General features: G+C 53.1%; 2 protein-coding genes across 11 annotated transcripts in view; one reads left to right on the top strand and one right to left on the bottom strand.

Moving 5' to 3' along the window:
* Nucleotides 1-19,829, bottom strand: part of SHROOM2 (shroom family member 2) — a 152,850-nt gene extending 133,021 nt beyond the window's left edge. For 7 of the 10 annotated variants that reach the window (XR_015159015.1, XR_015159017.1, XR_015159016.1 and 4 more), the window contains exon 1: nucleotides 19,473-19,819. Coding sequence is in view for 4 of the 10 variants with exons in the window: in XM_086387887.1 (XP_086244013.1) it covers nucleotides 19,473-19,637 (165 nt within the window). In the remaining 6 variants the exon portion in view is untranslated. Of the gene's footprint in view, nucleotides 1-19,472 lie in introns of all 10 variants that reach the window. The other 3 variants (XR_015159020.1, XM_086387891.1, XM_086387890.1) reach the window with 3 other exon arrangements.
* A 1,226-nt stretch (nucleotides 19,830-21,055) lies between these two features.
* GPR143 (G protein-coupled receptor 143) overlaps nucleotides 21,056-26,717 on the top strand; it is a 49,300-nt gene continuing 43,638 nt past the window's right edge. The window contains exon 1 of the mRNA XM_086387925.1: nucleotides 21,056-21,178. The gene's annotated coding sequence lies outside the window, so the exon portion shown is untranslated. The remainder of the gene's footprint in view (nucleotides 21,179-26,717) is intronic.

The following is a 26,717-nucleotide window of genomic DNA, read 5'->3' as shown; positions in this document are numbered from 1 at the left end:
AGGCAGGCAGGCATCCTGGATGTGGGGAGAAACCAGTTGGGCCAGCCCCGCAAGTGCAGGAGAATTAGGGAAGTTTATGCAAGATTCCATCTGTATCAGGCTGAGTTGGAAGGGGCTCGGGGAAGCACCCACCGGGCTGGTCTGGAAACTGGGATGGCAGTGGAAACCTGAGAGCGTCAAGCAAGCACTGGAGACCACCTAGAGGAGAGAGGAGGAGTCTTCGGCAGAAACCAACACTGCAGGTGAGGGCCAGGAGAAAGGGCCAGGACTGGACACTTCCCTGAGGGTCGCCAAGAAAGAGAAAGCATAGCTGTGTGAACGGGACGTCTGTGTAGATGGCCCATCGCCACACGGGTAACCAAAGAATTATACTCTGGGAATTAGTTCCCTGTGGTCCAGTGGTCAGGACTCGGGGCTTCCAACCGCAGGGGACACGGGTTCGATCCCTGGTCGGGGGGAACTAACGTCTGCAGGTCAACAAGCTCGGCCTTAAAGAAGAAAAGAAGAAAAATATATGAACTTAAAAAAAGAAAAATATATGAACTACACTCTGTAAAAGCAAATCAAGTCCCTGCCAGGAGCACACAAAGTGTCCTTACTGACCATCAGAGAATGTAAATTTCACCTTTGGGAGTAAAAGTTTCACAACTATACAGAGTGGTATGAGGTTCTAATTACTTTTCTGCAAAACACCAGCCTCCCTAGTGGACCTCCCTAGTAGTCCAGTGGTTAAGAATCAGCCTTGCAATGCAGGAGACACGGGTTCGATTCCTGGTCAGGGAAGATTCCATATAAAGAAAGCCAAGCGCAGAAGAATTGATGCTTTTGAACTATGGTGTTGGAGAAGACTCTTGAGAGTCCCATATGCCAAGGAGCCAACTAAGCCTGTGCGCCAACAACTACTGAACTCTCTCAACCCCTACAGCCCAAGAAACTCAACTACTGAGCCCATGTGCCCTAGAGCCTGTTCAGTTCAGTCGCTCAGTTTGCGTCTGACTCTCTGCGACCCCATGGACTGCAGCAAGCCAGGCCTCCCTGTCCATCACCAACTCCCAGACTTTACTCAAACTCATGTCCATGGAGTCGGTGACGCCATCCAACCATCTCATCCTCTGTCGTCCCCTTCTCCTGACTTCAATCTTTCCCAGCATCAGGGTCTTTTCCAATGAGTCGGTTCTTCACCTCAGGTGGCCAAAAGATTGGAGTTTGAGCTTCAGCATCAGTCCTTCCAATGAATACTCAAGGACTGACTTCCTTTAGGATGGACGGCTCGGCAGCAAGAGAAGCCAGCGCAATGAGAAGACCACACACCCCAAATAGAGACTAGCCTATACTCACTGCAACTAGAGAAAAGTCCATGCAGCAACAAAGACACAGTACAAGCAAAAGTAAATGAACAAAAACAAAACCAAACCCCAGGCCCCTAAAAATGGGAAGGGAGAGGGGGAAGACTGCCCCCACCTCAGCTCGCAAAGTTGCAGCGGCCTGGGCTCTGTGTGATCCCCATGCTGAAATCACCACAGAATAAATACAAGTCAAGCAGCAACAGGCCTGTCTTTTCAAGTCCAGATGCTTCCTTTCCAAACTTTCATTCGAGACTCGGGGCATCTAAACATGAATGACAATCAGGAGCAAAGCTGCACGTACCAAAACCCCGCACAGCTATTTTAAAGCCTGACCTATTTGATTAATACGAGTTAATTATTAAAAATTAATTATTCATTCTCCAGGGCTTCCCTGGTAGCCCAGCTAGTAAGGAACCCCCCTGCAATTGCAGGAGACCTGGGTTCGATCCCTGGATTGGGAAGACCCCCTGGAGAAGGGAAGGGCAACCCACTCCAGTGTTCTGGCCTGGAGAATTTCAAGGACTGTATAGTCCATGGGGTTGCAAAGACACCACTGAGAGACTTGCCCTCACTTTGCAGTTCTGCAGAAGTTAAGGTTTTCTCCTTTGTTATGAAGTGAAGTGAAGTGAAGTCGCTCAGTCATGTCTGACTCTTTGCAACCCCGTGGACTGTAGCCCACCAGGCTCCCCCGTCCATGGGATTCTCCAGGCAAAAAACACTGGAGTGGGTTGCCATTTCCTTCTCCAAGGGATCTTCCTGACCCAGGGATCAAACCCAGGTCTCCTGCATTGCAGGCAGACGCTTTAACCTCTGAGCCACCAGGGAAGCCCTCTTTGTTATATGCCTGTCTTAAAAAAAAAAAAAGCTAAATGATAAAACTCAGTACATGCCACAATTAACAAAACATATCCTTTTTAAAATTCCAAGTGGCCTACACAAAGCTAAGCTTCCTCTTAAGCTTGTATCTGAGTCCAAAGACTGTTGACAATGTAACTCTTTTTTTAAATATTTACTTTGGCTACACCAGGTCTTCCTTTCAGCATGCAGGATCTTTTAGCTTCATCACATGTGATCAAGTTCCCTGATCAAGGATCGAACCTGGGCCCCCTGCATTGGGAGGAAGGAGTCTTAGCCACTGGACCACGAGGGAACTTTCTCTCTCTCTTTTTTTAAATTGTCCCTGGTGGCTCAGCCAGTGAAGAATCTGCCTGCAATCCAGGAGATTAGGGATCGATCCCTGGCTTGGGAAGATCCCCTGGAGAAGGAAATGGCAACCCACTCCAGTATTCTTGCCTGGAGAATCCCATGGACAGAGGAGCCTGGCGGGCTGCAGTCCACGGGGTCACAAAGAGTCTGACACGACTGAGCAACTTTCATCTCACTTCATAGTTGCTTTATAATACTGTGTTACTTTCTGCTGTACAGCAAAGGAAATCAGTTACACATATACATAGTTATACATATACCTATATTCACTCTTTTTCAGGTTTCCTTCCCATTTAGGTCTCTAGAGAGCACTGAGTAAAACAATGTAACTCTTAAGAGAATTACCTTCAAACAACGTAATTAGCTCTACAGCGATAGAAAGCAAAGAATTCCAGAATTCCAGACTTCCGGAGGTGTGGGGGGGCGGGGTTCAATACAGCTCTCCAACCAAAAACAACATTATTATACGCTTTGGGCTGCTGCAATCTTTTCCTTTACTTTCAGTTTTTTTCAAGATGGTTTGACTGTTTTTGCAACAAGAAAAAAAAGTTTCACTAAGCCAGTAATTGACAAGCACACGGACAATTAGCACACATAAATATCATTGTGTTTCAGTTCAGTTCAATCACTCGGTTGTGTCCCACTCTTTGCAATCCCGTGGACTGCAGCATGCCAGGCCTCCCTGTCCATCACCAACTCCCAGAGCTTGCTCAAACTCATGTCCATCGAGTGGGTGATGCCATCCACTGTGTGTACACGTTTACAAATGTGGCACAGTTCACAGAGACAGAAGCAGAGTTGCCCCAGCAGCATTGTCTCGTCAGCCTCGGCATTTCCAAGCCACAGGCAAAGAACCTCTTCACCTCCTCTGACAGTCTAGGACCTCGAGGCCCCTGAGCTGTGATCTTCTTCATTAGCAATGATACACTGACCACACCCCCAAATGCCTTGGTGCTGGTTACTAACTCATCCCAAGTCCATCATCCTTGAGTTTTCAAACTGGACCCTAAGGTTCTGGTCAGCCTAGATCCTCTCTCGGGGTTATGACTTTTTAACACATCTACCATCTTCTCCTTGGCCCTTTTTTTATGTGAGTCCCCTCTTCCTCCCATCCTTCTAACCTTCAGGGGTTCAATGACATATTCACATGTCCACCTTCCTTCAGCTTCCCCCTGACCTTCCCAGGCTTCCCTTAAGCATGTTAACAGAAGAGGCTCTCCCTTGCCCACTCCCCTCATCACCCCCTTCCCCTAACCCTCAGGTGCCCACCCCAATGCCACATTCCTCTGGGCACCCGCTTTACTCTGCACTAGTCATTATCTCCCTTTCCTTGATGGTCTACCTGGCATCTACATTCCATTCCCTGGAGAAAAGAACAAGCTGCCTGCCGAGATCATCATTAATTAATCTGATAGAGGCAGCCTGGTTAATGAGGACTGAAGTGTGCAGTCCTCCCCAGGCAACACGGTCTGCCCTGGAACCTACATGCCTGCTAAGTCACTTCAGTCATGTCCAACTCTTTGTGATCATATGGACTGTAGCCCACCAGGCTCCTCTGTCCGTGGAGATTCTCCAGGCAAGGATACTGGAGTGGGTTGCCATGCCCTTCTGCAGGGGATCTTCCTGATTCAGGGATTGAACCCACATCTCTAATATCTCCTGCAATGGCCACACGTGCCACTTGCACTTGAACCAAAGCAGTTTAGAGAGAGTGAGTGAGTGAGTGAGTGAGTGTGTGTGTGTGTGTGTGTGTGCAGTCGTATCTGAATCTTTGCAAACCCATGGATTGTAGCCTGCCAGGCTCCTCTGTCCAAGGGATTGGTGTGTGTGTCTGTGTTAGTCACTCAGTCCTATCTGAAATCTTTGCAAACCCATGGACTGTAGCCTGCCAGGCTCCTCTGTCCAAGGGATTGGTGTGTGTGTGTGTGTGTGTCTGTGTAGTCACTCAGTCGTATCTGACTCTTTGCAACCCCATGGACTGTAGCCCGCTGGGCTCCTCTGTCCATGGGAATTCTCCAGGCAAGGATACTGGAGTGGGTTGCCATGCCCTCCTCCAGGGGATCTTCCTGATTCAGGGATCAAACCCGCATCTCTAATATCTCTTGCAATGGCCACACGTGCCACCTGCACTTGAACCAAAGCAGTTTAGTAAAGGACAACTCAGCCTCAGCCAGGGAGAAGGTGCGCTCCCTGACATCATGGCAGGCCAGCCCTCCCTGAGAGCTAAGTAGCTGGACCAGGGATTCTCTCTGCTCTGACTCACCACCATCCCCCTGAACAGTTCCCAAGCAACTGTGTGCAAGAAGGGGAAGGCAAAGCAACCCAGTGAAAATTAAATTATTGGTGGAGGGAAAAGCTAAGGTGGAAAGAAGCTGAATCTTAGAGCGTGCACGTCTCATTTTTACATTCATAAATGTGCAGGGAATAAGCTACGTGCTAACGTAGTGACCCACCAGGACAAGGTAAGTAGTCATTCCCTTTTGCCAAGGGTGTAAATTAGGCATTACATTAGGAGAAGGAAATGGCAACCCACTCCAGTATCCTTGGAGGAGCCTAGCAGGCTACAGTCCATGGGATAGCAAGAGTAGGACACGACTTAGCAACTAAACCACCACCACCAAATTAGGCATTATTTATTCAGTTTCTTAAGGCTATGTGTATTCGTTAAAAAGAATACACCTAGGGACTTCCCTGATGGTCCAGTGGTGAAGACTCCGAGCTCCCAGTGCAGGGGACCCAGGTTCCATCCCTGGTCAGGTAACTAGATTCCACATGCTGCAACTAAGACCCAACTAACTAACAGCCAAATAAAAAAAAATTAAAATTAAAGACAAAAAAGGAAAACTTTTGGAAACAAACTTATGGTTACCAGGGGGTAAGGGGGGGGGACAGGGGCAGGATAAATTAGGAGATTGGGATTGACACATACACACTTATTAGTACATATAAAACAGATAACTAATAAGGACCTCCTATATAGCACAGGTAACTCTAGTCAATACTCTGTGACGGTCTATTTGGAAACGAATCTCAAAAAGAGTGGATATGTGTATCTGCATAACTGATTCACTCTGCTGTACACCTGAAACCAACACAATATTGTAAACCAACTGCACGCCAGTAAAAAGTCAAAACAAAAGGAAAACTTCTAATTTCTCTCCAGATTTCCTTTGTTGGAACAGTCTAATTCTTAAAGTAAATAACTGAAGAAACATGCAACGGTCCAAACACAACAGAGGCTTATTTCTCACTCATGTCATAGTACTACTGGGAGGGCAAGGGGCGCTGTGGACAGCCAGCTTCCTCCCCAGGCGTTCAGGGACCTGTGTGCATGAGGCTCTGCTCCGGAATCATGTGCATCCCAGACAACCAGGAAAGGGGAAAACAGTACTGGTTGGAAACAGGCCTGTCTGCATCACTTCTACTTGCTTCTGATTGGGTAGAATTGTCACATGGCCTCATATCCCCCAAAGGACGCTGGGAAGTGTAGTCCATCAGCACATGCAGAGGGAAGAAGAGACTCTGACTCCGGTTCTTAGCCCCCAAGGTATGCTGGGAAGTGTAGTCCAATAGCCCCCAAGGGACGCCGGGAAGTGTAGTCCAGCAGTGCATCCACAAGGAAGAGGAGACTCTGTCTAGAGTTCATAGCCCCAAGGGATGCTGGGAAGTGTAGACCAGCAGTGTATCCACAAGGAAGAGGAGACTCTGTCTCCAATAAGCAGATAGCATCTCTACCAAACCCGTAGGTCCAACTCCATGCCCTCAAAGATCTACTACTACCAGAAAGCCAAGCAAGTGAAGAAATGGAGTTTTCTGTCCTGGGGACAGTTAACCTTCATCTTTCCTACTATTTTCACTTCCCAAACCACTTTTTAAAATTCCCATTGCTGTGGGAGGGAGGTTCAGGATGGGGAACACATGTACACCCATGGTTGATTCATGTGAATGTATCACAAAAACCACCACAATACTGTAGTTAGCCTTCAATTAAAATAAATTTTAAAAATAAATAAATAAAAATCCCATTGGTATTGAATATCACATTGGTCTGAAAAAGCTACCTTTCAAGAATATTACAGAAAGAAAACAAAAATCTTTATTTTTCACAACTAGCTTTGGTGGAGAAGAGGGAATAATCACTTGCAGCGAGCTGTAAATGGCACAACTAATGTACTGGTGTTGGGCATTAGATGAGTTTCTGAATTAAATGCTTTTCTACAAATCCAATACTAAATGATCAAAATCAGTAACAAAATCTCTAGAAGACCTATTAAAGTGCTGCCACACAAAATCCAGGTTAAAGTCTTTCCTTGGTAAATCACCAGTTCAATACATTAACACTAGTTTTCATAGCTTTCCAAATTCTTTTTTTTTAAAAAATGTTTTATTTTGTATTGGAGTATAGCTAATTAACAAACAATGCTGTGATGGTTTCAGGTGAACAGCAAAGGGACTCAGCCATACAAAGACACGAATCCATTGTCCCCCCAACACCCCTCCTATTCAGGTTTTCACACAACACTAAGCAGAGTTCCCTGTGCTGGACAGCAGGTCCTTGCTGGTTCTCCATGTGAAATACAGCAGTGTGTCCATGTCCATCCCAAACTTCCTAACTATCCCTTCCCCCATCCTTCCCCCCTGGTAACCATAGGTTATTACAGAGTATTGAGCAGAGTTCCCTGTGCCGGACAGCAGGTCCTTCTTGGTTATCCATGTTAAATACAGCAGTGTTTCCATGTACATCCCACAGTTTTCCAAATTCTTAATAAAGCAGAAAGAGGTAAGGAGAAGGGAAGAAGAGGGAAGAGAGATGGAATTTAAATCTACCACAACTAGCTTTCCTTACTGCCTCATTTCATCCCCATGTTAATAATATACTTAAGTGGGAGTGATTCTAGTTTGATGGCCAGAACAATTAAGGATCAGCAAAGATTCAGGATAGACAGTAAGCTCTAGCTATGCCTGTGAGACATTCCTCCCAACTGGAACCACCGTGGCCAGGCCAGCGATGACCACTCTGACCTCACCAGGCAAGGTAGGGTTCCTCTAAACTGGCAATCCTCAGGTCGACTTTCAAACCTGCCCTACACCAGAAAGCTGTTCTCACTGGAGGAAAATAGTATCTGACAGCAATGTGCCTGGCCCCAAAGAAACAATCAAAGCAGTGGCCTTAAAAGAGAGCCCCGGGAAGCAGCCTGGCTAGATCACTCACCTGGGTGTGGGTGACTCACCCTGAACCAGGTGGTCACCCTTTCTTACACGCGGGCAGACAGCAAGGTCCCTCCACTAGACATTCAGACTGAGCCTCCAACAGGGCAGACAGAAGCCACACACACACAGCAGCAGATCTCAGAAATGGAATCTACGCAGAAGACATTTTTAAAAGCCAGTTTAATATACTCACAGATGTGAAAGAAGAACCATGAAACAGGATCAGTATGGTATCAAAAAGGAACATTCAAGAGCAATAACACAAGGCTTCCCCTGCTGGCTCAGTGGTAAAGACGCCACCTGCAAATGCAGGAGACACGGTGCAATCCCTGGGCTGGGCAGAACCCACAGGCAGCGGAGCAACTAAGCCCAGGCACCACAGCTACTAAGCGTGTGCTCTTGACCTGGGGGCTGGAATGACCAAGTCCACACGTCCTAGAGCCCTGTGCTCCACAACAAGAGAAGCCCATGCACCGTAACTAGAGAGTAGCCCCTGCTCATCGCAGCTAAAGAAAAGCCTGCAGAGCAATGAGGACTGGAAGAACCAAAAATAAACTATTTTTTTTAGCTGCTCAGTCGTGTCTGACTCTTTGTGACCGCATGGACTGTATCCCGCCAGGCTCCTCTGTCCATGGGATTCTCCAGGCAAGAACACTGGAGTGGGTTACCATTTCCTTCTCCAAGGGATATTCCTGACCCAGGGATCAAACCCAGGTCTCCTGCACTGCAGGCAGATTCTTTACCATGTGAGAGCTATAGGGAAGTCCCTTAAAAAGAACAGTAAAAGAGAGGGGGAAAAAAAAAAAAAACCAAAACCACTTTGGTATGTGAAGGAAAAAACTGAAAGCACACATTTAAAACTTAATTGAGGGGCTTCCCTGGTGGCTCAGTGGTAAAGAATCTGCCTTGTGATGTGGGAGTCACAGGTTCAACCCCTGATCCGGGAAGATCCCACACGCCAATGAGCCACAACTACTGAGCCTGTGCTCAGCAAGAAAAGAAACCACCACAATGAGAAGCTCACGCATCACAACTAGAGAAAAGCCCACACTGCATCTAAGACCCAGCACAGCCAAAAATAAATGAAATTTTTGAAAAAGAAAGAAAAAAGTACTTTAAAAAACTCAGTGCTTTGGAAAACATGGTTGCATGCCATCTCCCCAGATGAACCAAAGTAGAGAGAAGAGAAAAATAAGACAAAAAAAAAAAATCAGAGCCAGCCCAAAGGATAAAGAGACAGAAGGGCTTGTTGTCTTCCCAATATTACTGCACACCAGCAGAGATGAGAACACCAGCTGCAAAGAAAGTGCAGAGGGAAAACTGTCTCCAGCTCAGGCCTCTACACCCAGCAATCCTGTTACTGTCACGGTACGTTAATGACATTTTCAAACAAAGAAAGGTCTCAAAAAACGCTCCCCCACCCCTGTGTGTCTGATTATAGAAAACGATTTTTCGCAATTCGGGAAGATGAGGAGGATAAATTAATGATAAAGCACTCAGGAAATTAGGCAAAGAAACAAAACTTATCGTTAACCTTGGTGATAATGAAAACTTCGTGCAGGGCAAAAAAAAAAATACTCAGAGTTTCCACCACCAGGTTCAGCAGTGTTGGCACTGGCATTCAAAAAACCATACCCAGTGAAAACTGCTAACCCGGTGGTTCTCAAAGTGGGAGATTTTTCTCCCCCTGGCAGGGGACACCTGGCGAGGCTTTTTTGATCATCTCACCTACAGGAGATGGAGATGTCTGTGTGGGCATCTCGTGGGTGATGTTAGAGGTATTATTCACCAGCCCACACTGCACAGGACACTGCCCACCACAAAGAATTATGTGGCCCCAGAGGTCAACAGTGCTAAGGCTGAAAAAAATCCCTCTTCTGTCCAAAATTATGATCGTAGTTATACTGGGAAGTTGGGGGCCCCAAGATATGTGTCTGTGTACTTGGTGGGAAGGAGGTGCATGGAAAAGAGACCACATCCCAAGTGGGAAGTCGACAGTCACCCAGAAACGGAACAAACAAAAGCAGCAGCAAAACAGAATGTAAGCAAATGCCCAAAGAAATCAGCTGAAAAGTTTCAACAGCTTCTCTGGAGGAAGAGGAAATGGCAAGTGGGGAGCTGCTGGGTTTAATAACAAGCCCCGAAGAACTATTTGATTATTTAAACTGTGCAAGAGCCGTTTTGATAAAAAATAAAAACAAAACTCAAAAAAGATACACTAACAACTGCGGCCCTTTCCTTCCTGAAGAAGTAAAAATGTTGCCTTTAGAGCCCTGGCTGTAATCTACCCTGCCTGGGTTCTCTTTGACCTTCACAATTCGCCTTTGATCTGAAAGTCTTGGTCACTTTAGAAGCTACCCCAACTCTTTACAATTCACCCAACCAAGGCAGTAGATACTGCCTCCAACTTTATAGCCAGGAGATTTAAAAAAAAAAAAAAAAGGCCCACATTTTTTTTAAACTGTGACTGTGCAATTCAGAACATCCTGGTTTTTCACAACAGTCTGATTTATTCAAACCTGAAATAAAGTTGTTTGTTGTTCAGTAAGTCGTGTCCAACTCTTTGTGACCCCTTGGACTATAGCACGCCAGGCTACCCTGTCCTTCATCAGCTCCCAGAGTTTGCTCAAACTCATGTCCATTGTGTCGATGATGTTATCTGTCTCATCCTCAATCGCCCCCTTCTCCTCCTGCCTTCAACCTTTCCCAGCATCAGGGTCTTTTCCACTGAGTCAGCTCTTCGCATCAGGTGGCCAAAGGACTGGAGCTTCAGCTTCAACATCAATCCTTCCAATGAATATTCAGGGCTGATTTCCTTTAGGATGAACTGGTTTGATCTCCTTGCTGTCCCAGGGACTCTCAAGAGTCTTCACCAGCATCACAGTTTTAAAGCATCAATTCTTCAGCGATCAAGCCTTCTTTATGGTCCAACTCTTATGTCCATACATGACTACTGGAAAAACCATAGCTTTGACTATACGGACCTTTGACGGCAAAGTGATATCTCTGCTTTTTAAATGAGATTTATTTATTTATTTGGCTGTGCCAGGTCTTAGTCATGGCATGTAGGAGCCAGTTCCCCGACCAGGGATCGAACCCAGGCCCCCTGCATTGGGACTGCAGAGTCTTAGCCACTGGGCCACCAGGGAAGTGCCTTTGCTTTTTAATACACTGTCTAGGTTTGTCATAGCTTTCCTTCCAAGGAGTAAGCGTCTTTCAACTTCATGGCTGCAGTCACTGTCAGCAGTCATTTGGGAGCCCAAGAAAATAAAATCTGCCACCGTTTCCACTTTTTCCCCCATCTACTTGCCATAAACTGATGGGACCAGTTGCCATGATCTTAGTTTTTTTGAACGTTGAGTGTTAAGCCAGCTTTCTCACTCTCATCTTTCACCCTCATCAAATGAGTCCAGTTATTTTTTCAGTGATAACCTACTGTGCTTGTACTTAGACAAGTTCTCCCAAAGAGGGGCCTTAATTAACATCCCTACTGGTCAATGCAAGAGGCTCTGTGTATCACAGAGCCATGCAGATATCCGATCCACCCAGGTAACAGGAAAACAATTGTTCCACAAGTTACACCCTCCCTCTCCGGGACACTGGCAAGTTTTTTTAAAAAAAAAAAAAAAAAGAACCAGGCAACCCTGAGCGCTTTCAAAGTCCTTCGTGTGGGTGGAAGGTTCAGCGTGGGAGAGCTCGGCTTGCAGAAATGTCTCCTCAAAGGATGGCCTGACTGCGGTGTGTGAAAAGTAAAAGAGGTAATGAGACTGAATAAAAAGTCTGTTCAGCCTTCAAATCCTGAAATAATCTCGCTGGCTGTTTACACTGTGCCCAGTGTACAAGGAGCAAAGCTCCCCAGGGCCCCAAAGAAATCCACAGACCCAGGTTTATTTGCACGCTGACACAAAACAACTTTGGCAAGAGGATCGCTCCAAAACGCTTTCACCAAATAGAAAAACCAGCCGTCTCCAAGCTGGGAGCCCAGTTTCTTCGGCCGCGAAATAGAAAGGTGAGTGAAGAAATCCCAGCTCATTAGGACAAGGTGAGAACCACTAATTTTTTTATGAGTCTTTCATTCTCCTTCTCCTTTCTACATTTAGCTCTAGGGCAAAATCGTTTTTCTTTTTTTGAAGGGTGAACGTTAGGACATGTTCCAAACTACTCATAACTGGAACAGGAAGGGCAAAATCCTTCCCGGTGGGGAAGCGTGATGCAAACCTCAAGTTTACAGCTTTTCATGCTTAGAAGCCTCTGGGTTTATGAGTGAGTCAAGATGAGTTGGGAATTCCGAGCTGGTGCTAGTATGTTAAAGGACCCGACCACCAATGCAGGAGACTTAAGAGATGTAGGTTCGATCCTTGGGTCAGGAAGATCCCCTGGCAACGCAAATGGGCAACCCACCCCAGTATTCTTGCCTGGAGAATCCCACGGACAGAGGAGCCTGGCGGGCTACAGTCCATGGGGCCGTAAAGAGTCGGACATACTGAGTGACTAACACATAACAAGCTGAGTTAATTTCTAGGAGAGGAAGAACACACACACCCTCCGCCTCCACCCTCTGCACCTCAAAGCTCCGTTTTTTTGCCCAACTTCCCATCCCCACATGGAAAACACGTCATGAGGATCAGAGGTGAGAACTTGCAGGACCCAGAGAGGCAGAGGCTGGCACAGGCGGAGAAAGACACACCTGAAGGCCAGTTGGCAGGCAGGTCTACCAACTGCAAAGGTATTTCAGCACGGGAGTGGGGGGAGACTTCACCCCCCCTTTTTTTTTTAAACCACACTGTGAATTTTTAATACAAACGTGTCTTTGGAACTCCACTCTTCTCTGAACAGACACAAACTGCAGCTGGCCTCAAAGCGGCCAGGACCTCACCTTGCCCAGGAGTTGCCCTGGCTACCACAGTACCCGAGCTAGCTAAGGTGGGGGTGTCCAGCCCTCATCCACCCACCTTTTCTGTCTATGGAGCCCTGGGATATGGGCTGTGGGATTCTGCTTCAACACAGACATCAAGCAAAATGCAGAGAGGCTGAGATAAATCAGCTCCCAATCCATAGCTCGGGGCTTCCCAGGTGGGCTCAGCGGTAAAGAATTTCTCGCCTGCCAATGCAGAAGCTGCAAGTTCGATCCCAAGGGTCAGGAACATCCCCTGGAGGAGGAAATGGCAACCCACTCCAGGATTCTTGCCTGCAGAATCCCACGGACAGAGGAGCCTGGTGGTACATGGGGCTGAAAACAGTCAGATAGGACTTGTGACTAAACCAAAATTTACAGCTCACTGACATGAATGAATCAGCCATGGGTGTACATGTGTCCCCCATCCTGAATCCCCCCTTCCACCTCCCTCCCCATCCCATCCCTCTGGGTTGTCCCAGCGCACCAGCTTTGCGTGCCCTGTTTCACGCACCAAACTTGGACTAGTCATCTGTTTCACATATGCTAATATACATGTTTCAAAAACCACCACAACATAGTAATTAGCCTCCAATTAAAATAAATTTTTTTTAATGAAAAAAAAAATTCACAGCTCACGTCTACAGATGCCGTTTTCAAAACCTTCAACGGTCATTGCCAAAGAGCTTGGCTCTTGGCGGGGGCAAATATGGGGGCATCAGTGACAACAGCTTGTCCTGCCCAGGGGTCACCCGGTCACCGATCAGCATGACTCAGCACAACCCATAAAAAACGCAGCCCCTTTCAGACACAAGGCGACCGCCGATGGCTCTGAACCTTCACTATCAGGAGGACCTCTGAACTGGGACATCACTCACCTGGGTGTGTGGGCCAATCACACCCCCTCCGACCCCCCAGTGTGTGTCCTGATTCTCCCCCCATCAGCCTGCCTTCGGCTTGCAAACCAGGAAGGACATTTAAAGACATAGCCTTGCATCCAGCGAGTGGTTTAAGGGTCTGGAGACCCGGGAAAGGGGGCACACTGGCCAACTCCCTGCCCCCGCACCTCCCCAGGAGGTCCTGGTCCCCAAGAGGCAACCTGAAACTCATCAAGGTCCCAAAGGAGCCGCCCCTGGGACCGGGGAAGGCCCGGATGACTGTCTTTCTTCTGGGGGCGCTCACGGAAAGGCTCCGGCGTTCTCGGTTGGAGGGAAAAGGGGAAGGAGGGGAATCTAAGACGCGATGAGAAGGAGAAGCAAGGCTTCATTCCTTCCCGAGGTTCACAAACATTCCTGAGGCCGCAGGGGGCCCGCTGACACCCAGCTGGCGCGCTTCGGGCTGCCCAGTGAATCCCCCGGGTGGCCCTTCTGGAATCCGAGCCCCTCCGCAGACATTTCAGAAGTCAGGCCCTCCCCCAACCTCCCCCCACCGCCCCGCCGCACCCAAGTCTTCCACTTGCTGACCTAATGGAGAGAGGAACGCCCACCAACTGCAGCGCTCAACCTACTGACAACGCTCCTGAGAGGGCCCGCATCAGAGCAGAGCCTCAGAGACGCAGACACGTCAAGGTCTCTGGAGTTCCTTAGGGCAGGAATGTTATTTCTGCTGCACACACACAAAAAAACGGCCTTTTGTGTTTTTTTTCCAGACCTGGTAAACCTCAAGCTTACAAGTCAGTGTCAAGGTACTGAACGGTTACAAATCATGCTGGCTGCTTTTCTGGGGGACTGACTCTATGTGGCTCAGCTGGTAAAGAATCCGCCCGCAATGCGGGAGACCTGGGTTCGATCCCTGGGTTGGGAGGATCCCCTGGAGAAGGGAACGGCTAACCCACCCCAGTATTCTGGCCTGGAGAATCCCGTGGACTGTTTAGTCCAGTCACAAAGAGTCAGACACGACCGAGCGACTTTCACTTAACTCACCACGTATGCACTTGAGATTCCAACAATGCCACTCCGGGGGAGTCAGGGTCCCTTTAACCTTGACTCCAATCCAGAGAAAAGGCAGTTCCTCAGGGAGCAGCCCCCGCCAAGCGCCCATAAAACTCAGCTCGCCCATAAAACTCAGCTCTCGGGAGTTCCTGCTCCCATTTCCTTTTTTCCAGCTACAAAAAATGCAGATGAAGCAAGTATTTGTTTGAGTTTTACTATGTAAATAAAGCCTATTATCAGGGCCAGCACCGAGGAAAAAAACAGCCTTCCCCACCCAGGTTGGCCAGGCCAGGGGCCTCCCAAGCACCTTCAAAAAGAAGAATAAAGCACAGCTTTCCAAGCTAAAATCCTTTCAAAGCAAAAGTGGCGTACAGTTCATCTGCTGCTGCTGCTGCTGCTGCTAAGTTGCTTCAGTCGTGTCTCTGTGCAACCCCATAGACAGAACCCCATAGAGTCGTGGGCTCTGTGCAACCCCATAGACAGAAGCCAACCAGGCTCCCCCGTCCCTGGAACTCTCCAGGCAAGAACACTGGAGTTGGTTGCCATTTCTGTCTGCAATGCTCTAGAGAGGGCGATTTTGTGCCAGGGTGCACGTGACAGTACAAAACACTTTCGGTTGTCACACATGGGAGAGGGGGTTACACTGCCAGTGGGTACAGGCTAGAGTTACTGCTAGACACCCTACAATACACAGGAAAGGACGCCCCCCACACCCCACTCAGCAAAAAAGGATCCAGCCCAGAACATCAGAAGTGCCAAGGCTGAAAAGCCCTCGTGGTGGTGGTGGTGGTGATGTTAATTTCATTTCTCAGTCATGTCTGACTCTTTGCGACCCCGTGGACTGTAGCCCCGCTAGGCTCCTCTGTCCGTGGAATTCTCCCGGCAAGAATCCTGGAGTGGGTTGCCATTTCCTTCTCCAGGGAGATCTTCCCCACCCAGGGATCGAACCCATGTCTCCAACTGGAGAAGCAGCAGAGATATGCAGGGTCAAGATCTGACCCTCAGGGCCCTTCTCAAGATGGGACCTCAGGGCTGTTCCATCTATAAAATGGGCTAATAAAACTCCATCAGGAAATCAGGGACTGAGCCGGCCTTGTTCTTGGTATCACCTCCAGCTCAAAGTTGTACACTCCCAGGAGGCTTTCAACCAAGACACTCATCATCATACATCTTACACGGGATCAGGCTTCTTCCAAGTCAGATTCTGTTAGAAATGAGCTGTAAAATACCCCAGCGCTCTAAATATGTAACCATGTAATTTCAGCATTTCTTAAATGCAAAAAAAAAAAAAAACTATTAGAAGACCCATTATTTAATGAGACCTAGAGATGTTTCCGGAGAAGGCAATGGCACCCCACTCCAGTACTCTTGCCTGGAAAATCCCATGGATGGAGGAGCCTGGTAGGCTGCAGTCCATGGGGTCGCTAAGAGTCAGACATGACTGAGCGACTTTACTTTCACTTTTCACTTTCATGCATTGGAGAAGGAAATGGCAACCCACTCCAGTGTTCTTGCCTGGAGAATCCCAGGGACGGGGTAGCCTGGTGGGCTGCCATCTATGGGGTCACACAGAGTCGGACACGACTGAAGTGACTTAGCAGCAGCAGCAGAGATGTTTCAGTAGCTACTGGGAAAGAAAAGATTCAAAGCTTGGATTAATCCAAATTCTGGTGGTGAAACACGTTTCTCCAGTCTCCATCACAACAATCTACTTTCATTTTTTAAGACATTATAATGAGCACACTTTTCTCCATCCTTTCCTAATAAGTTCAGTTAAGTCGCTCAGTCGTGTCCGACTCTTTGCGACCCCATGAATCGCAGCATGCCAGGCCTCCCTGTCCATCACCAACTCCCGGAGTTTTCTCAGACTCACGTCCATCGAGTCAGTGATGCCATCCAGCCATCACATCCTCTGCCGTCCCCTTCTCCTCCTGCCCCCAATCCCTCCCAGCATCAGAGTCTTTTCCAATGAGTCAACTCTTCGCATGAGGTGGCCAAAGTACTGGAGTTTCAGCTTTAGCATCATTCCTTCCAAAGAACACCCAGGGCTGATCTCCTTTAGGATGGACTGATTAAACCTCCTTGCAGTCCAAGGGACTCTCAAGAGTCTTCTCCAACACCACAGTTCAAAAGCATCAATTCTTCGGCCCTCAGCTTTCTTCACAGTCCAACTCTCACATCCATACATGACTACTGGAAAAACCATAGCCTTGACTAGACGGACCTTTGTTGGCAAAGTAATGTCTCTGCTTTTCCATATGCTATCTAGGTTGGTCATAACTTTCCTTCCAAGGAGTAAACGTCTTTTAATAAAGTGACAGTTAATTACTTTAGTTGTTAACAACCAGCTGTTGGATCATGAGCAAACATCACTGATGACTTAATCCAGGAGAAAATGCAAGCAGGTGAAACACTGCCAATACCACACAATACAGCATGTGGTTAAGAAATACACATGCGCGTGTGACAGCGTGCTCATGTTCATGTATATACACAAGTGTGCATGGAAATTTAGCACGGGCATCCAAACTGTCCTGAATCCTCTCCATTCTAAGCAAAGAAACCACATTATCTCCAGTCACAGTATAACACCTATAAAAACCAAGCAGCAGTTTAAGGGAGGGACATAGGAGCATGTCAGGTTAAAATCACAAGCAGCTTTATTTCTGCAAAACCGTGAAGCACGATCTGGAAAGGCAGAGTGCGTACACTGCCACCAGTCTAGCCACACAAAGACACACACACAGAAACACACACACATGCAGAGTGTATACACTGCTACCAGTCTAGCCACACACAGATACACACACACACACACACACACACACACAGTGTGTACACTGCTACCAGTCTAGCGACACAGAGTCACACACATACACACGCAGAGTGTGTACAATGCTACCAGTCTAGCAACAAAGAGACACACACACACACAGAGTGTGTACACCGCTACCAGTCTAGCCACACAGACACACACACACACCCAAGACACACACACACACGACACAGACACACACACATACACCCAAGACACACACAGCAACACACACCCAAACCGTAGCAACTACCGGGAGAGCCCATCAGGGGCTAAATCTGGAGCCAACAGCCCCCAGTGGTCTGCACAGGCCCTGGTTTGTGTCCACAGGCTCTACCGCACTGCTCCTTCGGTTTGTAGAGGGGGGCCCTCTTGCACAGGAAGATGTAACGCCACTAAGAACTCGGGGGTAGGGGTGTTACGACTTGGGGTACAGAGAAAGGGGGAGGTACTCCGAAATCCTTTTCCCCAGCTTCCGGTAAAACAACTGAATTTTTAGGCCAGTTTTCTTACCCAGTGGAAGCCCCCAAAGCAAGACGCTATCTTAAACAATATTGTACCACTTATTCGATCTGCTCTAACGACAGATCCGAGGAAGACAGCTTGAATTGGATCTGCGTGTGCTCTTTTTTAAAAGAAACACCTAAAGTTCTAAAGGTTTGGGGGATTCACCTGGTATCTTTTTAACCTTTACCATCCAAAATGTCTGGTAAAACTCATTATTTAAAAAGCTCAAGCTACTATGCTGTAAGGTATGCAGGGAGCACCAGATCTGCACAAGGTCTGCCCACTAAGCTGCCTCCCACTTTTCAAAGAATTCAATGCATTAATAGGTTGCACCTGGGTGAAATTAACAACAACAAAGACAGCCTCAACCCCCAGTTCAACAAAAATTCAGTGCACGTTTGCCCTCAGAGTCTCTAGTTTATAACCATAAAAAAATGAGAGAAAATAAAAAGATTAGTCCGGTCTCTCATTTGTTATCTAGGTAACAAAGCCACACCACCTCCTAAATGCAATCCGGTGGGGCAGGTTAGAAGTCAGTTCAGTGCTTCCAGCCGCGGTGAAGCAGGAAAGCAGAGAAAAAAACAGTAAGTCACCTTCAAAACCTTCTGCGAGCCAAGAATTTTTTTTTTGCATTTTAAAGAGAACTTTGTCCCCAGGAATGGCGCGGCCCAGACCTTCCAAGAGAAACTGACCAACAGACAGTTTTAACCAGGGGAAAACCAAAGGACTGGTTTTGTGTTTTTACGGGTTTATACAGGCTCGGCTGCTGAGTCTCAATATGGGTTTTCTATTTCGAGGCAAAAAAAGTCAAAGTTCTAAAGTAAACCCTACACACACACACACACACACACACACAGTTCAGTCGCTCAGTCGTGTCCGACTCTTTGCGACCCCATGGACACACACACTAGCAACTTATTCTCAAATCCCACTTTTATAAAGGACTCTGAAAACTTTCAGGTTTTTTTTTGCAAGTATCCAGGGCGCCGCGGATCTAGGGCTGGAAGCCAAACGTCAGTAAATATTGATGGGCTTTTGGGAATGGAGAAGCTGGCCTGCCGGCAGCTGCTCGCCCACACATCCTAGAGATAAGGGGTGCGGGTCCAAGTCGGGGTGCAGAAACAAGCATCCAAACAGGCTAACACAGGAGGAGCAGGCTCTGTCCACCCGGCGCACGTGGGAACGTTCCCCCCAGACCACTGGGCTGGCCCACAGGTACAGGCCGCCACTACCAAGGCCGGGAGTGACAGCGGAGGGCCGGGCCCCTTCCAAGAGGGGGAGGGGAGAGATCCGAAACAGGAGCCAATGGAACTATCGGCGGCGCCGGGAGCCAAAAAGAGCTGGGAAAGAAAGCAGGGCGGCCCAGGTGGCGCCCGGACCAGACACCTAAGGCGGGTCCCAGCGCCCCACGTTCTCTAAGGGGACCCAGGCAAACGCGAGTCCCGGGCCCCGGGCGCCACCCGAAACCCCCCCCTCGCCCGGCGCTCCTGACCTCGACGAATCCCCCGCCCCCCGAGGCCACCTCCCGGCTGTCACCATGCAAGTCCCGCGCCCCGCCTCACCTTGGTGATGACCAGCGGCTCGCCGTGCTCGCGGCCGCCCTTCAAGGTGAAGCCCCAAGGGGCGCCACCGCTCAGCTGCACCTCCACCAGGCGCCCGCCATCGGCCGTCCGTGCCTCGGCCTCCGCCAGTCGCTCCGGCCGCGCGCGGGGCTCGGCGCCCTCCATGTCGCGGGGCGCAGAGGCGGCACGGCCGCTCAGGCCCCCGGGGCCGCCTGACCCGTGCCCATACGCTCTGGAGAAGCCCAGCCGGCCGAGAGCGAGGGAGGCTCTCGGCGCCCCTGTCGCCGGCCGCGGACAAACTTGCGCTGCAACTTGCAAGGAAAGTGCCGACCCGGGGCGCGAGGGAGTACGGAGGACTCGCGGCGCTGCGCACTGGGGAAGGCGGTCCCGGAGGGGGCGGGCCCGCAGGGAGGGGTCAGGGAGCCGCGGGGAGGGGGCGGGCCGGCAGGGAGGGAGCGGAACAGCGGGGGAGAGGCGGGGAGATGCGAGGAGGGGGCGGAGCCGCGGGCAGGGGGCGGGGAAACGTGGGGAGGGGGCGGGCTGGCGGGGAGGGGGCGGGGAGCCGCGGGGAGGGGGCGGGCCCGAGGGGAGCGGGCGGGGAGCCGCGGGGCCCGGCGCGCGCTCGGGGGCAGGGGGCGGGGCGCATGAGACGAGGTTTGGCTCGCGCTGTGCGCGAAAGAACAGGGGGCTCGCGCCGCGCGCGCGGGAAGTGGGACTCTCGTCGTGCTGCGGGCGCCGGGGGGAGAGCTAGCCCCGCGGGCGCAGAAACCGGTGTCTGGCGCCGCGCGTGCCTGGGGCAGGGCTGACCCGGCGCGCTCAGAAACGGGAAGGGGGGTGGAACTCACGCCGCGGCGCGCGCCCAGAAACTGAGGGCTCGCGCCCCGCTGCGCGCGTAGGAAGCGGGGGTGGTTCTCGCGCCGCGCGCGCCGGGGGGAGGGCCGGCTCCGCGCGCTCAGGAACGAGGGGCTTGCGCCGCGCGTGATGGGAGGCTCCACGCGTGCAAGGTGTGGGGGCTCGCGTCGCGCCGCGAGCGCAGGAAGGGGCGGGGCTAGCGCCGGGCGCGCCCGGGGGAGGGCTGAACCCGCGCGCGCAAGGAGTGGCTCGCTCCGCGCGTGCCGGGCAAAGGACTGGCCCCCGCGCGCAAGAACCAGGGTACTCGAGTGGCGCCGCGCGCGCAGGAAAGGGGGATGCTCGCGCCGCGTGCGCACAAGGCAGCGGCCTCGCGCCGCGCGCGCACGGGTCAAGGGCTGGCCCCACGCGCGCGCAGGAACTGCGGTCTCGCGCCGCGCCGCAGGAAAGGGGGGGGCTCGCGCCGCGCGCTCCCGGGCGAGGGCTGGCCCCGCGCGCGCAGAAACAGGGGACGTACTCGCCCCGCGCTCGCCGCGGGGAGGGCTGGCCCCGCGCGCTCAGGAACGGGGGGCTTGCGCCGCGCGTGACGGGAGGCTCCGCGCGAGCAAGAAGTGGGGGCTCGCGTCGCGCCGCGTGCGCAGGAAGGGGCGGGGCTAGCGCCGCGTGCGCCGGTGGGGAGGGCTGACCCCGCCCGCGCAGGAACCTGGGGACACGCGCCGCGGCGCGCGCCCAGGAAGCGGGGTCTCGCGCCGTGCGTGCCGGGGGTGGCTCCGCGCACGCAAGAAGAGGGACTAGCGCCGCAGGTGGCGAGGGGCCCCGCGCGCGCAAGAGTGGGGGCTCGCACCGTGCGCGCCGAGGTAAGGAAAGGCTGGCCCGCGCGCGCAGGAAAGGGTGTGTGTCCAGTCTGGTTTGATTTCAAGCGAAAGTCCTAGCTCTGTGGGAGTGATTTCCCTGGTGAAGAGGGGCCATAGAAAGGCAGTATTTTAATACAAATCACGGCTCAGTCACTGTTTATGAAATAGCAATGGATCAAAATGGATGTCACAGACCCAGACCTGGCAAGAGCGCGTGGTTTCTGGGGGAGATGGGTTAAGATGAGACAGCACTGTTGAGGGCTCCCGGTTCTGAAGAATTAACCTCCCTCGCCCCCCGGGAAGGCCTGCTGACGGGCGAGAGAGCGGACTTCCCGACCCTGAGCTCTCCGCCCCTCACCCCTCCTCCTCGCTGCCAAGCATCACCCTCGTGAGGCCTCGTGGCGTTCCGCGCTGCCCTCACCGAGCCTGGCGCCTTTTCTGCCAGCGCGGGGGGTCGGGCGGGGGCCGCGGGGAGGCCCAGGACACATGACGCCCCCTGCCCGCGGGCTCCGCGTCCAGCACACGACCCAGGCCGATCGGCAGACCCGAGCCGCGCGCGTCCCCAGCACGACCCATGGCCTCCCCGCGCCTCGGCACCTTCTGCTGCCCCACGCGGGACGCCGCCACGCAGCTCGCGCTGGGCTTCCAGCCGCGGGCTTTCCACGCGCTATGCCTGGGCAGCGGCGCGCTCCGCCTGGCACTCAGCCTCCTGTAGCTGCGGCCTGGGCGCCGGCCTGCGGGTCCTGAGGTCGCCTGGGCCTCGCGACCGACCTCGGCCCGCGGCCCCCCCTCCGTGCGCATAGTGAGCGCCGCCGCCACTTGCGACGTGCTCGGCTGCCTGGGTGAGCGCGCGACCCGCGCGGGCGGGTGGCGACCCGTCGGTGTGCGAGTGAGGACGCCCGACCCGCGGGTGGGGACTCGAGCGTGCGTGGTTCAGGGCGCGGGGCCCGCAGGTGGGGACCCGACTATTAGTGGTTGAGGGCCGGTGCCCCGCGAGTGGGGTCCCCTTCATGGTAGTTGTGTGCGCACGGCCCGTCGTAGGTGGGGACCACTGCGTGCGCGGTTGAGGACGGGCGACTCAACGGTGGGGACCCCTCCGTGTGAGGGTGAGGATGCCTGGCCCGCGAGTAGGGACCCATCTGTGCGTTTTGCAGGGCGCCCATACCTCGGTGGGGACCGTGCCGTGGGCGGTTGAGGGCTCAAGGCCCGCGTGTGCGGATTCCTCCTTACGTGGTTGAGGTGGCGCGGATCGTGAGTAGGAAACCCCTTAGTGGGAGTTGAGGGCGCGCGGCCCACGTGTGGGGACACTTCCTTGTGCGGGTGAGGCCGCCCGGCCTGCAAGTAGGGACCCGTCTGTGCGTTTTCTAGGGCTTGCGCACCACGAGTGCGGACCACTCCATGCCCAATTGAGGGCTCGCTGCCCGCGAGTGGGGACCCATCTATGCATTTTCAGGACGCGGGTAACGCCGTGGGGACCCCTCCCTGTGCGACCCGCGGGTCGAGACCCCTCTGTGCCCAGTTGAGGGCTCGCTGCCCTAGAGTGGGGACCCCTCCGTGAGCGTTTAAGGGCGCACGGCCCGCGAGTGCAGACCCCGCAGTGCGCGGTGGACGCACGGCCCGCGGGTGGGAACCCCTCGGTGCGCGGTTGAGGGTGCACGACCCACGGGTAGGGTCCTCTCCATGAGTGGATTAGGACGCCAGACCCACCAGTAGGGACCCATCTGTGTATTTTTCAGGGATCGGATACCGCGGGTCGGGACCCCTCCGTGCCCAGTTGAGGGCGCGCTGCCCGCGAGTGGGGACCCCTCCGTGCGCGGTTGAGGGCCCATGGCCGACGAGTGGGGACGCCCTTCATGGGCGTGGAGGGCGCACAGCCTTGTGGTGAGGACAACTTCATGGGCGGTTGAGGGCGCAGAGCCCACGGGTGGGGAATCCTTGGTGTGCAGTTGAGGGCGCGCGTACAGCCTTGAGGACCCATTCGTGCGCGGTTGATGGTGCGTGGCCCGCAAACTGGGATTCCTCTGTGTGTGCTTGAGGGCACGCGGCCTGCCAGTGAGAACCACTGCCTGAGCGGTTGAGGGTGTACAGCCTTGTAGTGGGGACCACTGCATGCGCGGTGGAAGGCACACGCCCGCGGGTGAGAAGCCCTCCGTGTGTGCTTAAGGGCCACTGCACGAGCGTGGGGACGCCTCTGTGCGCGGTTAAGGGCGCATGGCACGCAGGTGCAGACCCCTCAGTGTGTGGTTGAGGGCGCACAGCCCAGTGCTGGGGACCACTGCATGCGCAGTTAAGGGCACACGACACGCGGGTGGGGACCCCTGTGTGTGCCTGTGAGGATGCCAGGCCCGCGAGTTGGGACCCGACTGTGTCCTGGGCATGCGCAGTACGGGTCGGGACCCCTGTATGCCCAGTTGAGGCCCGCGGCCGGCGAGTGGGACCTCTCCTTACGCGGTTGAGGGCACACGGCCCGCGGATGGGAACCCCTCCATGCCGTTGAGGGCGTGGGGCCCGCGAGTGGGGACCCCCTTCTTGGGAGTTGAGGGAACACGGCCCTCAACTGGGGAACTCTCCGTGTGCTGGGAAGGACACCCGTCCCGGGGCTGCGGGGGCCCGCCCGCGCAAGGTGGGGGCTCGCGCCACGCTCCCAGGAGGCGGGGGCTTGCGCCGCGCGTGCCGGGGGGAGGGCTGACCCCGCGGGCGCAGGAACCGGGGCCTCTTGCAGTGTGCCTTGTGCGCCGGAAGTGGGGTTCTTCTGCCGCGCACGCAAGAAGTGGGGGCTCATTCCACGCGTGCCGGGGGCCTCACGAGCGCAGGAAGGGGGGCTCGCACCATGCCACGTGCGTTGGGGTCGGGGGCTCGCGCTGGGGTCGGGGGCTCAAGCCGCGCGCACACGGGTGAGGGCTGACCCCGCGCGTGCAAAAAGTGAGAACTCGCTCCGCGCGTCCCGAGGGGGCCCCGCGCCCGCAATAAGTGGGGGCTCTCTCCACGTACCCAGGAAGCAGGGGCTCGCGCCACGCGTGCCGGAGGTCCCCGCGTGCAAAGGAAGGGGGACTCGCGCCGCGGGTGGCGGGTATCCGCGCGCGCAAAAAGGGGGCTTGCGCCGCGCCACGTGGGCAGGAAGGGAGGGGATCGCGCCGCGCGTGCCTGGTGGAGGGCTGACCCCGCGCGTGCAGTAACCGGGGGGCTCGCGCTGTGGCGCACGCACAAGAAGTGGGGGCTCGCGCGGCGCGTGCCGGGGAGCCCCACGCGCGCAAGAAGGGGCGGCTCCCGCCACGCATCCAAGAAGGGGGACTCGTGCCGCGTGTGCCAGGGGTGCCGAGCGCACAAAAAGTGAGGGCTCGTGCCGCGCATGCCGGGGGACTCAGTGCACACAGGAAAAGGAGGCTCGTGGCATGGGCGTCGGAAAGGTAGGGCTCGCGCCGGGGGAAGGGCTGGCCCCGCGCACGCACGAAGTGGGGGCTGGGGCCACGCGTGCCGGGGGGGGGGGGGCGCCTGTGCGCGCTGGAAACGGGGGACTCGTGGCGTGAGGCGCGCCCACAGGAAAGAGGGTCGCGCACTGCGCGCGATGGGGGAAGAGCTGATCCCGCGCGTTGGTTGGGGGCGTTTGTTGGGGGCTCGCGCCGCTGCAGATCAAGGGGCGGGACGCTCTTAGGCTGCCGCGAGGTGCCCAGAGGGTGTAAGGATCCTAGGGGCGGGTGCACCGAGGTGAGGTGAGGGGGCCTTGGATGGAGGCGCGCTTGGGACTTCCTCCCGCCCGCGGGGAGTAGGAAGCTGCGGACTACGGCTGCAGCTCGGGGCTGTGACCTGGGGGGATGGGCGCGGGGTGAGTGGCGCTCCCCGTGGGGCCAGAGGTCTGGCTGGGGCGGCGGCTTGAAGCCCAGCCCTTTCCTGCGCCCGGACAACAGGCAGGAGAGGCCGCGGACACTAGGTTTCATCCCTAGGTGGGAAAGATCCCCTGGAGGAGGGCATGGCAACCGGGTCCAGTATTCTTGCCTGGAGAATCCCTTGGACAGAGGAGCCTGGTGGGCTACAGTCCATGGGGTCGCAAAGAGTCGGACAGGCTGTGCGATTGAGCACACGATCAACCAAAAGATGAAAGACCATATAAATGCACCTACAGTTTTTGGATGTGCCCTGTCCCAACACCGTGCCTTCCTTGTGGCTCAGCTGGTAAAGAACTGTGCAATGGGGGAGACCTGGGTTCCATCTGTGGGTTGGGAAGATGCCCTGGAGAAGGGAAAGGCTACCTACTCCAGTATTCTGGCCTGGAGAATCCAATGGACTCTACAGTCCATGGGGTCACAAAGAGTCCAACTTTCACTTTCACAACACAGTGCTGCTCCCCTCACCCTCCCACTGGTCACCCCCAGCCCGAAAGCTGGTATTGACTAAAAAAATCTCAATTTAAACCTTAGATCTTAGCTAGGGCTGAAATTCAGACCACTCGGTCCACTAAAGCATGAAATCCTTGTCTCCATAAATCACAGCAGCTGTGGTCTATCACATTTTCATTCACTGTGTAATCGTTGTCTGAACACCCATCTGCCACTCAGAGGGCTTATACTGTCATTCCTTGAATTCAGGTGTAATTTTACCTACATCCTCACTAAACATCATGCTGCTGAGCTTTTTTTTTTTCGTCTTCACATAAGGCATCCCTTCCAGCTTCACTCAGTCAGTTCAGTCGTTCAGTCGTGTCTGACTCTTTGCAACCCTATGGACTGCAGCACGCCAGGCCTCCCTGTCCATCACCAACTCCTGGAGCTTGCTCAAACTCATGTCTATTGAGTCAGTGATGCCACTCAACCATCTCATCCTCTGTCATCCCCTTCTTCTCCCACCCTCAATCTTTCCCAGCATCAGGGTCTTTTCAAATGAGTAAGTTCTTCGCATCAGGTGGCCAAAGTATTGGAGCTTCAGCTTCAGCATCGGTCCTTCCAGTGGACATTCAGGACTGATTTACTTTAGGATGGACTGGTTTGATCTCCTTGCAGTCCAAGGGACTCTCAAGAGTCTTCTCCAACACCACAGTTCAAAAGCATCAATTCTTCTGCACTCAACTTTTTTCATGGTCCAACTCTCTCATCCATTCATGACTATTGGGAAAACCATAGCTTTGACTAGGTAGACCTTGTCTGCAAAGTAATCTTTCTGCTTTTTAATATGCTGTCTAGGTTGGTCATAGCTTTTCTTCCAAGGAGCTTTAATTTCATGGCTGCAGTCACCATCTGCAGTGATTTTGGAGCCCAAGAAAATAAAGTCTGTCACTGTTTCCACTGTTTCCCCATCTATTTGCCACGAAGTGATGGGACCAGTTGCCATGATCTTCATTTTTCAAATGTTCAGTTTTAAGTCAGCTTTTTCACTCTACTGTTTCACTTTCATCAAGAGGTGCTTTAGTTCCTCTTTGCTTTCTGCTTAGCATCAGTTGAATATTTATAAAGCCACAGTCTATATTGACATTAATAAACATGCTGCAAGAGACAGCACCAAGCCTGCTGTCAGATAGGTGCCCTTCTCTTAGCCCCTCATAAATCTTTCA

Source organism: Bos grunniens, chromosome X (genome assembly GCF_055505025.1).
Source record: "Bos grunniens cultivar Pamir isolate PY7600 chromosome X, Bosgru_T2T1.0, whole genome shotgun sequence".
In the NCBI taxonomy this organism is placed as follows: Eukaryota; Metazoa; Chordata; class Mammalia; order Artiodactyla; family Bovidae; genus Bos; species Bos grunniens.
Note: the sequence above shows the minus strand (reverse complement) of the source record. Positions and strands in the feature narration are given on the sequence as shown.